At 35.4% G+C, this 15,866-nt stretch overlaps 1 protein-coding gene across 2 annotated transcripts; it reads left to right on the forward strand.

Moving 5' to 3' along the window:
* On the forward strand, window positions 8,298–11,320 carry LOC109715446 (homeobox-leucine zipper protein HOX16-like). 2 transcript variants are annotated; one of them, XM_020240442.1, is made up of 4 exons: window positions 8,298–8,908; window positions 9,116–9,252; window positions 9,718–9,957; window positions 10,452–11,320. In XM_020240442.1, exons 1-4 carry the CDS (start codon window positions 8,821–8,823, stop codon window positions 10,908–10,910), a joined length of 924 nt encoding a protein of 307 aa, XP_020096031.1. In that variant the 5' UTR covers window positions 8,298–8,820; the 3' UTR covers window positions 10,911–11,320. The 2 variants fall into 2 exon arrangements, with proteins under 2 accessions (XP_020096031.1, XP_020096032.1); XM_020240443.1 differs by having other exon boundaries at window positions 8,299–8,908; window positions 10,461–11,320.

Below are 15,866 nucleotides of genomic sequence, written 5' to 3' on the forward strand. Positions count from 1 at the left end.
GAAACAGCACTGAAAAAGAGATGGGCTATTATAATCATGTTGCTAGATCCAAGTCTAAATAATCAAAGAAATAATTATAAAAGCTTGCAAAATAGTTTCTAGTTTTTACTATGTTGCTTTCTTTTTTTATTTTTTCTAAAAACAAAACATAATATATCATCTATTTCGTTTATTTTCTTAAAAATAAATTTAGTTGAAGATGCGAAATTATCGAACTTTATTTTTTAGGTACAACTTTTATTGAAAATATGAATCAGTTAGACTTTTAACCTTGAAACTTCTGATATCAACTATCAAATCTCTTATGCTAACCATCCGTCTTGCCTTTCTATTTTTTAATTATATTTGATGTGATATCACCAAACTATTCCTACTCCTGTATAGGAATTACCAATGTTAATTTTTAACTAATAAAATATAGGTTTTATGAGGGGGCCCCATTAAGTCCAAAGGCATAGATAATCATGTGCATGCACTATGCTTGGAAAAGTCATAGAAACATATTCTCTTGAGAAAGTGATAATGTATTAGCCATTTTTATATGAAATAGATGAGATTTATTGAATCTGAAATAATTTAATACAATGAATTTATGTCAATATTAAAAGAAACTTTACCAATATTATTGGCCGTTGTTTTGGGATAATTGTAAATGAGTGCGAATAAATATCGACAGATCAAATATGCTAACAACAGCACGTACTCGAATTCAAATTCAAATTTAATTCGTTGGAATCTATAGCGACACCTACTTATTAGTCCATTCGAGTAAATTAAGCAAAATTATTTTTACACCTAAAACTGAAGTTTCAAATCAGATCTTGTGATATTTAGCTCCGCAAATTTATTTCAGCTATACATGTAGATTCTGATTATAGCAAAGATTTGGTTCTTTACTTTTCGTGTAGGTCTGCTCTAGAATCTTAGCCAAAAGACGATAAGCTTTTATATGTCGAGACCCATTGAGTGCTAGGGCACAAACTACAGCTACACACGGAGAAGCCGCGGAAGAGGCGGCATTTGGTACCTCGGGGGGCTCCTTTATGCGTGGAAATTCGGGGTAGCGGGGACTTATTCTTAACAAGACTTAGCTGAGATTAGTATGCATTTATGCGATCTTCTTTTTTGCGTAATACGCGACATAATCGCTGTGGTAACTATATTTTGAGATTCTATTCGGCTACATATGATCAGAATAATCCCATGATCACAAACATTGCTTACACCATTCTACTTCTTATTCAAGGGACTCTTCTTTTGACAATCGCTGTTGGGAGATTCCTAAGCCTTTTTTTCCCTTTCAATTCTCTCTTTCCCTCTCTCTTTCATTAAAGCAAATTTCTAGCGATAAAGGAGGAGTATAAATAGCTTTACTAGAGTTTAATGCACGTAACTAGTTGCCTTTTTATATTCCTTTTTTCACATAAAATGGTAAGATAACATGATCTAGGTTGCACTTTTTATCCTTATTAAAGTTTGCTCACTGTAATTTGAACCCATCTTTATTAAAAAAGAAAAAAAAGAATTCATGTTGAAATTTTACATATTATGTAACTCGACATATTACCAAATTCAGGGTAATTTGAGCCCATCCAAATTGTTTGAAAACATTGCCACATTGGCACCATCGTTAGAATTTTTTCGTGCTAAAATCCTTGATTTTTTTTTTTAATCCGTGATATCATCTATGTGAATAGAGCATTATATCATATTTTATAGCAATTTTCTTATTATATTTATTAATTATAATTATTCCTACATGGACCCCCTTTTTAGTATCAGTCATATCACATTTAATTGAGGCCCATCGAATGCATTGCAATATTCAAGAGCAAATGATTTGAGTGCTCACGTAATATTATTTTCATATATTATTAATATGTTGATAAATATATGTATTATTTTTGTAATATTATTTTTATATATTATTAATGTGTTGATAAATATATGTGTCATTTTTGGATTCATATCACGTGCATATGAAAGAATAGAAAAAACTGAAAAAATAATACTAACGACTTTTATATATATAATGTATGCTAATACATTTACAGTATATAAGTTTTTTTTTTTTTTGAGTGAGATAAAACATATATAAGTTTTTTTTTTTGAGAGAGATAAAACAGTATATAAGGTTAATGTTAAAGAAACATATATATAGCCATTATACTAATTTTTAAGTTATAAACAAAATTACCTGTTGCAGAGATAAGCTAAAATTTCAATTCGTAGTCGAACTTTTCATGCTTGCAATATATATATTTCTTTGAAAGAAAATAAGATAAATCGTTGTAGAATTTGCATCTTTCCTCTGTTTTTGTCGCTACTGCGTGGAATTAAATTATATAAAATTTGTAGCACCGGAGATCATGTATTGTTGTTGTTATTATTATTATTATTATTTTCTGATGAGGAATTATGGACTTGCAAAAGTTTAACCTACTTTTAATTTTACAAAATATTATAATATTTAAAATGTTTTGTTTAGTTTAAAATATTCTTCAAAATACATTGAAATACTTCCTTATAAATATGAATACTATTTTTATAAAATAATAAAAATATTTCAACTGTGTGAAATTGGAGATAAGAAAAGGAAATAATAATAATAATAATAATAATAATAATAATAATGAAAGGCATCTTTCTATTTGTCTTTTAGCATCTACTCATCAGATCGAAATTATTCATTACTTATCGACCCATAGATTGTGGCGTACAAACGCTCAATTGATGGTTAGGACTTGTGATGCTTAATTATTATAATTAATTAATTAATTAATTAATTAATTAATTAATTATTTTAATGAAAAAAAGGTTTGGTTATTATTTGAGAAAGGACTATATATGTGGCAGGCCAGCATGGTTTACTAATATTTTGTTTAAGATGTGTGAAAATGAGATGTTGAAATTATAAAATCTTAAATTTATTTTATCATGAAAATTTAACATAATAGAAACTAAAAATTTCCGTAAAATCTTATAGTTCCTTAAAACGTGAGATTTAAAAATCTATCAATTTTAATGGATGGTCAAGATGAGAAATAAAAGAAAAATTAAGAAGAAATTTAAAAAGAAAAGAAATTGAGAGAAAAATGGAGAAATGAGATATTAATTCCAACTACTCATTAAAATTGATGGATGGTTATGAACTTAGAAGCACAAAGACTGTTGTGCTCCTAATAGCACAGTAGTCTTATTATATATATATATATAGCAGAGCCATTGTGCTAGACTCCTGTATATATTTTCGAAAGTACGGAGACCTCCGTGCTTGTAGGTTGTTTTTAATGATGGGACATCCGATTCAGCGATCGATTTCGTTAGACATGATTACGCTATTGGAACTATCTATAAACCAAATTTCATAATTTTTTGATTTCGTTTACCTAGTGAACGAATAACCTCAAAATAAATGGCTAAAAATAAAAATCTCATAAAAAACTGTGATAAAGGACTCAAATTTCAAATCGGAAGTATTATTCTTACTCTTGATGTTAAGTAAAATTTTTTATTAAATTTTTATATAATTTAGATATTTCTACACAGTTGAACAAAAAATGCGCCACATCGGCCGTTAAAATAGCCATTTTGGAGACTCTGTGATTGCTTGATAAATGATGTCGAAAAATTATGAGATTTGATGTCTAAATAATTTCAATAGCATAGATTATGTCTAATGGAGTCGATCGTCGAATCGGATGTCCTATTATCGAAAATAACTTATAAGTATGAAGGCATACGTACTTTCGAAAATACGGAACACTCTCTCTCTCTCTCTCTCTCTCTCTCTCTCTCTCTCTCTCTCTCTCTCTATCTATATATATATATATATATATATATATATATATATATATGTTAAGTTTGCTCTTAAGCTTCTGAATTTCAAAAACAATCTCAGTAATTATTATTTCAATCGGCATTTCAGATAACAACGATTTGTTTAGCAATTATTATTCCAAGTGAACTATCATTAGTCGAGCATACTTTTTTTTTTTAAAAAAAAAATCCCTATATCTTAATGAAATTACAATTTAGTCCTTAATAAGGACTCTGTAAATTATTTTGACACATGGTACAGTGCTATTTTGTTTGGATCGAGTGAGAGGACGACGAGAGGATTCCGAGACACGCACAATGGCGCGCCAACAACCACACCCCTCCCATGTGCCCAACCCAAGTGGCGGTACGTGAGGTCACTGGGCCCCACCGCCCAGCCCACGTGTCGCTACCTGGACGGTTGATCTACGGCCGTGGCGTCGCTGTTGCGCTCTCGGTGGGTCAACGTTGTCCCTCTCCACGTGGCACCGCTCAAATGACGAAATTGCCCTCAGTCCTATGCGACCACCCCCCCGGGCGGGGGGGGGGCTACATGCTACAGTAGAGCTCACGTTGGCGTATTCATCCGTGGGTCCCACCCTAACTTTTTCTTTTTTTTTCTGTCTTTTTTTCTTAACGACCTTTCCGTTTGTGGGAACGCAATTTTGATGCGGCGTTATGATCTGTTCCGTTCGTATCAATAATATTAAAAACATTTAATTTTGATACATTATTATTATTAAATACATTAATATTGTAAAAGATTTTATAAGTGAGCAAAATATTTTTCGCAAATTAATGTAGAATATATATATATACATATATATATATATATATATATATATATATATATATATATATATATATATATAAAGTTAGATCTCAACCAATATTACCGTCACGTGGGTATAAATAAAAGAGAGCGATGTGCTAAGTTGACCTGAAGCGAGGGGGCGCATTTTAGCCAGAAGAGAAAAAAATTAAAATTTCCGATATTTTCGTACCAAAATTTACTTAGACATAGACACTGAGCCCAACATCATCCACATGTTCTGATAAGTTGATCGGATAACATAAACTCAGATAAGTTATGAGTTATACAGACAACGAAAATGGTAAAATGTAAGAAGACACCCTCAACTCTACACTATTTTGAAATAGATATCTAATATTTTTTTCCCCCTCTTTTTCATTGGCTACTTTGTCAAATTTTATTTCTTCTGCTTAGTTTGAACGGTTATTTTAGTTAATTGAACTAAAAATTTTGCTAAATTATTATAATTTCACCAAATTTTATGACTCTAAATGCTTTTTGCTTGAGCTATAAGGGTTTTTCACTTTATTATAATTTATCTAATTAAAGAGCATTAAAATAAGCCATTTATTAAACATGTACAATACCAAGAACAATTGTAACCAAAAACTGAAGTGAAATAGAGCCAAAGAAGCATTAGATCAGAAAACGGATAATTAAACAATTCGACTAAACTTCACATTGGGTTAATAATAATTCGCAGATGATCGATTATTTGTCTTATATATATCTAGCAGAAAAATACTATCATTTTGCTTATTAGTGAAACCTAAAGAATCTTTTAGTCCTGCATCCCTTTTTTTTTTTCAAATGAAAAGGAGTTTTATATTTTTGGGGTAGTTGAAAACTATCCCAAAATTACGAAAAATTAGCCCCACATACATAAATATTTGTCCACATTCATAACATCACAAAGATTCCACGAATATTAAATATTCTTGTTGATTATAATAATCTACGTGCAACTATGGTTAGTATTTTACTTATCTTTCTACATCACTCCAATATGATCATCAGCTCATAACTAAGTTATGTAATGTAGAAGCATTAGTGTCCACCCACTATTAGTGTTCCAGCATGTCTTTCACTTCTTAAAGTAAATAAAAAACATTTGGTATTTTTATTTTTAACTTGTCAAGTCACAATCAAACAGTCGCCACGCGTGCTAATTGCGTCTTCTTACGGTATTACCGACTCGCTTAAGTTACAGTGAAAGATTAATGACAGATTGATTGGGATTAAATGGTAAAATTATTCTTATATTTCTTTTCCTCTCCCTTCAACAATATTTAATTTGCTACAAGTAAATGTGTTTTCATTTTTACGTCGAAAGTGTTTCTTTCTCAGAAGTAATTGCAAAATTTCAACATAAGCTTTCATCATCAGAAATCTTGTTAAGCGGAAGCAGAAGCACCCAGCTTTAGATCCTCAGAAATCGTGTTTGGAAATTAGAAGTTAGTCCCTTGCACATCCTCTCAACTTCGCGCATGCTAATCATAATTTAATATTAATGTTATGCACATACAAATATTTTATATTCAAAGATAGTGTCCTAAATCACACAACAGTGAAGTTGTAAATGTATTCAAATATAAATACCAGCTCAATGGACCCACCCAACTAAAGTCTAAATATCAGATATTGAAAAAAGGAAAAAAAAAAAAAAAGAAGACAAAAAGACCCATTTAATTAATTAATATTGCTATCTAATTAATTACTAATGTATGCATTTTTTTTTCCAAGTACCCAACGACACTGGGAGAAAGAGAAGTATCAAAAAATCAAATAAATGCATGCACTTATGCTGTACAAGTCATTGAATCTAACAGCAGCAAAAACTAACAATTAAGTCAACGGTGCAACCTTTAGAAGAGATTATAGCATTTCCATATGATCCATATATAGAACACACGCGAAAGAGAATAAAATGCGATAAAAGGAAACGAATCTCTCTCTTGTTGAGTACAAAAGCATAAAAATATAATTCTTTGGCAACTTAAATTTGTTGAAGAAAGAATAATTATTTCGTATGGTTCGTATTGAAGCCAAATTAATGTTTTGTACAACAACTACTATCTCTAACAAATTAAGCTATTAGATAATAATATTTTGATATTTTATATTCGACGGTATAATATTATTAGAGGGATCGATGATGTGGACCTAAATAGGACTAAAATATTAAATAAAACAAGCTGATACACTGTGAAACAACTGTTTATTTTTACAAACTCAGAAATACTGAAAAAACGTTCTTTTTAATTCTGCAGTGTATGGTTGCATTGACCTTTGAGAAATCCTTGCGAAATCAGCTTATGAATATAAATAAATCTTCCAAAGATTAAACACTAATATAAAAACACATCTATCCATCTCCTTCATCTAAAATATTCAGCCCCATGGTATTTTTTGTGACATCACTGCAGCGAAAAAGACAATAGGCCAAATTAGCTGTTACACGAAATGCAAATATGTGGTTCCACGAATTAATTTCGATTAATTACCGAAGTGCACGCTCTTGACATTTTCTCCCACGCTATAGATATGCTGGGTATATATATTTATGCTCGTGTTAATGCATTGCCCAGACTCGGTTTAATTTTGATACGCATACATTCTATACATGTCCCCATATATCCTTCACTTTTATTTATTACTGGAAATTAAATACTTTTTGTGCATCTTACCACTTAATAACTTCGCTCCAAGATCAAATAAATAGATAACTTTGCTAAGATGGGAGAAAGTTGCTACCTACAAGTGTGGTCCCTTAGAACAGAGCTCCAATTTTTATCATCTATTTTTTATTGCATCACTAAGCTGTCCAAAAAAAGTTTCGTACAAACAAGTATATATTTCTATCTTTTTAAGATGTACTAGTGAAGCTACAGTACTATTAATGTTGACAGCTAGCATACAGTAAAAGACACTGATGATAGCCGAGTAGGTGTTGCTGTTTGTTTTTTTTTTTTTTTTTAAGAAATAGATAGTATGTTGTTCGTTTTTTTTTTTTTTTTTCCTTTTGTAGCAATAAATTTAGAATTCAAATTTAGGAGCTCGAATATCAACCACGAACCTTTTTATCACTTGCGTCAGGAACGATCGGCAGCGATGTTAACCGAATAGATGTTGCTGTTTGTTGAAATATAGTTTCACTACGATTGTTCTATTCTTATTTAATTCGACTAAATTTATTATATTTTCTAGATTCGTTATCTAGTTCTCCTGGTTAATTGGCTGTTTGATTTCGTAATGTTATTAGGTCAAAAATATTTAAAATAAAAATATATAAATTGAATGGAGGATATATTATTATCATATATAAAGATAAATAAAATATATTTTTTTACTGTATGTAGTGCATCTCCTCAGCAGGGCATCGTGGGCATTGTGAGATTTGAGTGATAAGCAGGGGCAATCTCGGTAATTTTGTGGCAAACGGAGCACTATCTCTCTTATCGGGTGGATTCCCATCCGTTGGATAATCCGGATTCCCTATCCGGGGCAATTACCAGACAACTCGGTATGGCCCCGGTTTTAACGAGCAACCCACCTACACTGTTCCAGAACCAACCACCCCGTGCCCACACAGAGGGCAATTTCGTCACTTCACCTATCATTCCCCCCCTATAAAAGCCCATCCTCGCCGCTTCTTGTAACTTTAGCTTCAGAGTCCTCCGCGATCAAAATAATAGAATAAAAATAAAAATACCTCCACCCAAGTAGAGAGAGAAAGTGAGAGCGCTCCCCGAGAGAGAGAGAGAGAGATTCTTACAGCGAGCTCCTCCTCGTGGTCGCGGGAGGTCCCGACTCCGGCGAATATCTCCGGCGCCGGCGACTGAGCGATCGCCGGAAACCACCTCGGCTGCGGCGGAGGTGAGGGATTGGAGGGCTGAGATCTTCCCAAACCCCGTTCTGCTAGGGTTGATGGGGTTTTCTCTGTTCCCGATGAAGACCTCGACGAGACTCCTGTGGAGCACCAGCTTCTTCCGCCACAAGGTCCACGTCTTCTTCTAAAAGCCCCAACCCTCGATCGATCCACACGAAGCAAGTTGTGTATATACATAGATACGTTTACAGTACGACAAGGTGAGATTGGAGAGGGAGGTTTCTCTCTCTAGGGTAGCGGAAGAGGAGAGGCAAATCTCGCCGGGGTTCGCGCCGCTTTCGAAGGCTTAGTGTTCGCCATGGATTCCGGCCATTTGATCTTCGATTCCTCCACCACTCAGCACGGTCAGATGCTCCTCTTAGGCGGGGGGAATCCGATCTTCCGAGGTATTCTTCCTTCCACCTCCGATCCAGATCTAGTCGAATCCGATCTACACGATCTCTCTCTCTCTCTCTCTCTCTCTCTCTCTCTCTCTCTCTCTCTCTCTATATATATATATATATATATATATATACACGCATGTGCATACCTAGGGCTTTGATTTTAATGTCTATGAAATTGATGGGCGTGTTTTATCTGGGGGAGTGATGAAGGGGCGAGATCGGTGCTGGGAATAGAGGAAGGGGGGCGGAGCAAGCGGCCCTTCTTCACCTCCCCGGACGACCTTCTGGAAGAAGTGTACTACGACGAGCAGCTTCCGGAGAAGAAGCGCCGCCTCACTCCCGAGCAGGTACAGAGCTCCCCTCCCCATCTCCAAACCCTTTTTCTTCGATTTTTCTTCTTTTTTTCTTTTTGATGTAATGATTGGAGTTTTAATTAATTCGTACAAGAGATATTATTGAGGGCTGCGGCGGAAGCACGAAACTAGTCATTAATTAATCATCACCTAAGGGCGTTGACTCTGTGAGAGGAGCGGTACAGGTGATCGATGAGAGAATCATAATCGTCCTAGTAAAAGTGGAGAGGGCTTTTTAATGAGATATAACATATAAGATCCTCTTCGGAATTCGTGACCCATCGACTATTAGGTCTTCGCGAGTTTTCATAGGGATGATGAGAAAGCTCAACACTGTTTACAGCTTTTGGGTGTGTGTGTGCGCGCGCGCGCGCGCGTGTTCCGCCGTATTATTAGTAAACTGTTGTCGAATGTGTCAATAAAAGGGTAGTGTTATTGCTGTGAATGAATGAAATTAAGGTGCACCTGTTGGAGGTGAGCTTTGAGGAGGAGAACAAGCTGGAGCCGGAGCGGAAGAGCGAGCTGGCGCGGAAGCTGGGGCTACAGCCGCGGCAGGTTGCGGTGTGGTTCCAGAACCGCCGCGCCCGCTGGAAGACGAAGCAGCTCGAGCGCGACTTCGACCGCCTCAAGTCCTCCTACGACTCCCTTCTCGCTGACCACGACTCCCTTCTCAAGGACAACCACCACCTCCGCGCCCAGGTATTATTACTCGTGCTTCTTCTGTTTTTTACTTTCGCTACTCTTCTCTGGGCGGTAACCTAACCTCCCCAAAACAAAAAAAACAAAAAAAAAAAAAAAAAAAAAAAAAAAAAAAAAAACCAACCCACCTTGCTTAATGTCACCGCTGCCATGACTCATTCCTCCTCTTGATCTCAAATAAATATTCTGTTAACACATAAAAAGTAAATCCCACTTTCCAACAGTTGATTGGTTCTGTTGCGGGGACCGCTCCTGGCGTCTCCATCGGCCGCCTTTTAAAATGACTAAACTAGGCCTGATTTCTTTATGTGAATGAAGAAATAAAAAAAAAAAAGGACGAAGAGGTCAGAATACATTTAGCATTTGTTCCCACTGCACTCCTCTTTCTGGGAGGAGAGAGCGACCCCCCTTCAAAAAAAAAATTGGTGCTAGTTCCCATCACCTCCCCGGTGAGATAATAGGTAGTTAACTGTGCCCAGTAAATTGACTTGTAGAACAAACAGGTGATCTCGTTGACCGAGAAGCTCCAGGCGAAGGAGGCGGAGGCGGCGGCCGCCCTGGGCCTGAAGCCGGAGGAGAAGGCGCCCGGATCGAATTTAACTGAACAAACCTCCACGGCGACAGTCGCGGCTCTGGACGCGCCGCCCAAGGCCGAGGACCGGCTGAGCTCTGGGACTGGTGGGAGTGCGGTGGTGGATGGCGAGGGGGCCCACCACGGCCTGGTCGTCGACAGCAGCGGCGATTCCTACTTTCCAGAGGATTACCCGTGCATCGCCCCCGTCGACGGCGGGGTCCAGTCCGAAGAGGACGATGGGGTCAGCGACGAGGGCTGCAGCTACTACGCCGACACCGTGTTCCCCGCGGAGCACCACCACGACGGTCAACAGGACCACAACCACCACCACCAGGCGGCGGAGGAGGACGAGGCCCAGCTCGATTGGTGGGTTTGGTAATAATCGCGAATTATATAAGGCAAATTGGAACTAAATGCAAAATCTAAACGTATTAATCGTCCCCTCTTCGTCTTCGGTTTGCTGCGCTTTTCTTCTTCTTCTTCTTCGTCTTCTTCCACTCCCTCTCCCTCTTCCCTACTGATCCTGTCACCTGTCACTCGTCAATTTCCAAGTGTTTATGAGTAATAGTATGGCTACGTGTGTACTTAATTGTCCATGTAGTTGGGTATTTATAATATATATATATATATATATATATAGGAATGGTGGGAATAAGAGTTTTTAGAGTAAAGGAACTCTCTCTATGCTGTCTGGTGTTGTTGGTGTTATCTGTCATCGCACTGTGAGAAGTAATGCTTGTTTCCGTTGCTGATTAGTTATTCTCTTTGTGGAATTGTGTTTTTACTGCTTGTTTGCGTTACGATTTTGTCCCATGCGTGTGTTTAGAGATATTACACTTCACTAGTTCTTATGATTGATTGATTGATTGAGATCGCTGTGCAAGTGCGCTATCCTTCTTTTCTTTTCTGCTTTTGAAAGATTTATTTTGAGTCATATTATTTCTTTTTTCAGGTCTTTTTCGCTTTTCTTTTTTTTTTTTTTTTTTTTTTTTTTCGCTCTCTCTAGATCTTTCACTAATCTAATCGTGGCATACTAATTAACGTTCATCTCTGCTAATTCAAATGTTCTTTCTGCATGCAATTGATCAATTAATGGAGTAATTCTTCAGCGTATATATTTTTTGGAGGTCGATCATAAAGTGGATTTATGGGGTTTTGGCTAAGCTTAATTATAAAGGGAGGTCCAATTGGTTACAGAATAATTTCTGGTTGTGCCTGGTTTCCGATTTTTCTTAGAATTGGCTATGCTGGGCGAGAATGAAGAAATACTAATATCTAATATCTACAGCAAACTTCAAAAAAATTAAAAAATAAAAATAACAACAACAACAACAACAACAGCAATTAGGATTTGGACCAACGACTCTGTTTTCTTCCAAGTTCTTGCTGCATGTCTTCACGCTTTGGCTGTACATGGTATCTATGAACTTTTAATCAAAAGTTTGTCTTCAAACTTCTCGATCGAAATCCGAAACTTGAACATTTTCATTTCTAACAGATAACAAAAATACACTATTTAAAATTTTGGATGTCGAATATCCAATTTACAAGATTAAAATATTACGTGAAACTTGACGAAGGCATTAATTAGAGATTAATACATACTTCAATCTACTCATTTTCTTGAGCTTGATCTTTAGTTTAGAATTTCCCTTGAAGCAAACAGTAAATAGCTAGACCGTAAGTTCTAATCCAATAGATGGAGTCCGAAGCGCACTCAGGACATTAAACATCATGAGTGCATAAGATATTCAAAGGCGCCTGCTCCGTCCGATTGGATATGGAGACGCCTTTTGTCGTGCACCGGCCCCACTCGACAGCGTATAGATGGATTCCCTCCTTTTATTAGTGACAACGACGTCGGCTCCCCGTTCAGCCCTATCCCTGCTTCTCCTGTTCATGAAAATGATGATGATGGTGCTTCATTTGTTGCTTCTTCTATCTGTCCTCTTTAACTACCTTCAGTTTGGGCCGATAATTATTGGACCATCTATCGCTTATCCTGCAACTGTTGTTGTTGTTGTTGTTGTTGTTGTTTCATCAAATTAAAACTTCAATTTGGATACGATAATATCAAACACAGTGCTCCCTTAATTCTCACAATTAACGGCCTGCTCGATATTCAAGATATCGATCTGAATAAACACGACAAACGAGCAGTTAACAACGGGAGAGAAGAAACAAACATTCAGCTACCAACGTAGATGATTAATTCAGAAACAAATATTCAAATTCTCCTCTTTTTTTTCTTTTTTTTTTTTTTTCCGATGCCACTGTTTTATATTATCATATTATCTTCTTTCTTTTTTTTTGTTGTCTATGAAACAAGCACTTGTGACTTGTTCACACAAAGTTTGCCACGTATGCTGGTGTTTTATTTATTTATTTATTTATTTATTTATTTACTTATTTTGGGCTTTGAGGGATGTGCTTTTAGCTACTGGGGAGCATAGGGATTGGATGGGGCGGGGGGATTGGCCATACATGGGGGATAAAATGTGCATGCATGGATGAGTGGGTTTAGAGGGGGTGAGTGGAGTGGGGGAGATTGTGACTCAAAACGTTTTCGCGAAAAATAAGACGTGACTTGTCTCTTGTGCGTTTGCTTCCAACTTTCCCATCACCCGTTGGCTCCCCCAAAGTAGATCCATCTCCACCCACAACTCTAAATTGAACTCTTCCTGCTATAAAAGCAGCGGCTTCTATTTCTTCTGAGAGTTTAATAAGGATTAATATTCTGTTTTATTGTACCCACAAACATTCGATCCGATCGTGCGGTTCGCGATTAATTCTATATAACATAGTCTTCAAGTTAGATGAGATTTATAGCATTATTGTTTTCTGCACATGCCTCTGAAGGGCTCTACTTAAATTTGAGACTTGCGCCTCCGACTTCAAGTGAGGTTTATGTAGTAGATAGGAGCCTACCAGATTAGATAATAAACTTCAAAATTTTCAAATTTCAGTTATATCCGTTTAGTGTAAATAGTTCGCGGCGTTAATTAGTAGCTTCTGTACGTTTCTGCGTACAAGTGATCGTACCTTTTTATGTTTGGTACAACACAACTGTGCCATGAAAATAACAAATCAAGCCCATGCATTTTGGCCCAAGCAACCACGAGAGTGCTAAATGGTACGATCCAATACACAGTTGTTGAACTGTTGTTGAAGCCTTAAAGGGGCTTCTAGCTGGATCATTTTACATCCACCAGAATCTCTTTTTTATCTTTTCTAGACCTTTACACTGATCTCATTAGATTTGCAATTGTAGTGGACGCGTATACGAGGTTGCTATCAATGTAAGTGCCCCAATTAGCTGTTGCACCATGCATGCTCTGTTTGTTGATCTAATTTTAAGTCACGCTTTCATCTGGAACGCACACTGACAAAATAAAATTCAAATGCTGGCTAATGCCAAGAACTTGTTTGTACGCACTCTGCTCCCTTCATTGTAGTATTTCGAAACCGCCTTAGGTACTAATTTCTTTGTTTGATTTTTTATTTTTTTTTTAAAAAAAGAGAAACATATATGTCCTCCTTTCCTTTGTTATCATATTATCATAATCAGTTACTTGATTAAAGAAAAGGAACGCTCTATACTCGACAAATATAGTGGCCCAAATAGACAAAGAAAACATGGCGAAAATAGGCCTCTGGACAAAAATAGTGGCTCAAATATGAGAAAAACATGGTGAAAATGACATGACATGAGTGGTCATTTGTGGATGAATCACTCACCACACATTGCAATTTATACTTATTGTGATGTCTAAAGGCCACTATCAACCCATCAAATGCGTATACAAGTTGCTTACACCCATTCCAATCCTTCTAAATTAATGAACACGTCACACTCAACGATTGTATCAATTATATATAGTATTTTCTTTTTTTAACAATATGTCGCTGCAGTATTTTCTACATCTATATACATAAGGAGTATCATTTTACTTATTTATTTATTTTACCTGATGAATTAGGGCCAAGCCCTGACACAAATCCTGTAAACTTGAAAATGGGAACTACTTTTTTTTTTTTTTTTCGAGACTATTCCCACCGTGACACCATCAAATCCGAATTTTGAAAAAAAGCCATTTAGATTCAAGCCCAAATGATTAAATTTCCATTGCATAGCAGTGATGAAGCTAGAGTTTTCTATTCGAAGGGGCTGAAAAAATAGTAAAAAATATTATGTCGTATTTAAGATCACTAGTTCTAGTAAAAGGGGGAAAAAAAAAAAAAAAACTCAAACTACATATCTTTGAATGTTGTTAACTGTTAACAATTATTTATGCAATATATGTAGGAAAATATTTTGTTTAACGATAGAAATAGATTAGATATTTTACCAATTAAGTTGTTTGATGATTTCATCAAATTTATAGTTTAACAAAGACTTGTTATACCGACTGTCCTTAGAGTAAGTGGTGAAGGGCTTGGTGGTTGGTACCTGAGACCCAAATTCGAATCCTAATTGTTTCACATTTTTAGCTAAGTTTATTTCTAAATGAAATAAACGATACGGGTAGCGTGCTACCTTTTTTTAAAAAAAAAAAAAAAACAAAGACTTGTTACTTAACTAACCATAAAAAATCAATTAAAAAAAATTTGGAAGTTAAAGACATGCCAATTAAAAAATTAATAATCTTTTTCGAACTAGTCTATAGTTACGGGGATATCCGTACACCTTTATCTTATAAGTATCATCACGCTTTATGGGAAAGAAAGAATGATTATGAGCCTACTAATACATAAACAATTTAGTTAAAATACAAGGATAGAATACTTATATAATTAGACTTTTTAAAAAAGTCTTAAAATGCTTCTTATTTAATTTTTCAAAAATCATGGCCTCCCTTGGTCTATTAATAGCTCCATCCCTGTTTCCTGGGTTGTGTCCAAGTTCATAGGGCTAATTTCATACCCTATAATATAGTGAATTACAAATATATTCCTATAAATTTAATTTTTATATGTTGTCCATGCAAAAATTTGATATTTTCAATTATGTCCCTGTCGTTAAGATCCGTTAAAAAAATTTAGTTAACCATAAGTAAAATACTTAACCCTAGTTAGTTAATAAGATGAATTGACCTTTTTATTTCTCTTCAATTAATAGTTAAAAATTTTGGAGGGACATATTTGTGATGGCAAAAAAGTCATTTCACTTACAAAATAAACAGTAAAGGAATATAATTGAAAATATTAGTACTTTCGTAGAGATAATATATGAAAATTGAACTTTGTAGAGATATATTTGTAATTTACTGTATTTATAGGGAGCTGTATGAAATTAACTCAAGTTCATATATAGTCAGTCATGTGTAGTAGAGAC

This window comes from Ananas comosus, linkage group 9 (genome assembly GCF_001540865.1).
Source record: "Ananas comosus cultivar F153 linkage group 9, ASM154086v1, whole genome shotgun sequence".
NCBI lineage: Eukaryota > Viridiplantae > Streptophyta > Magnoliopsida > Poales > Bromeliaceae > Ananas > Ananas comosus.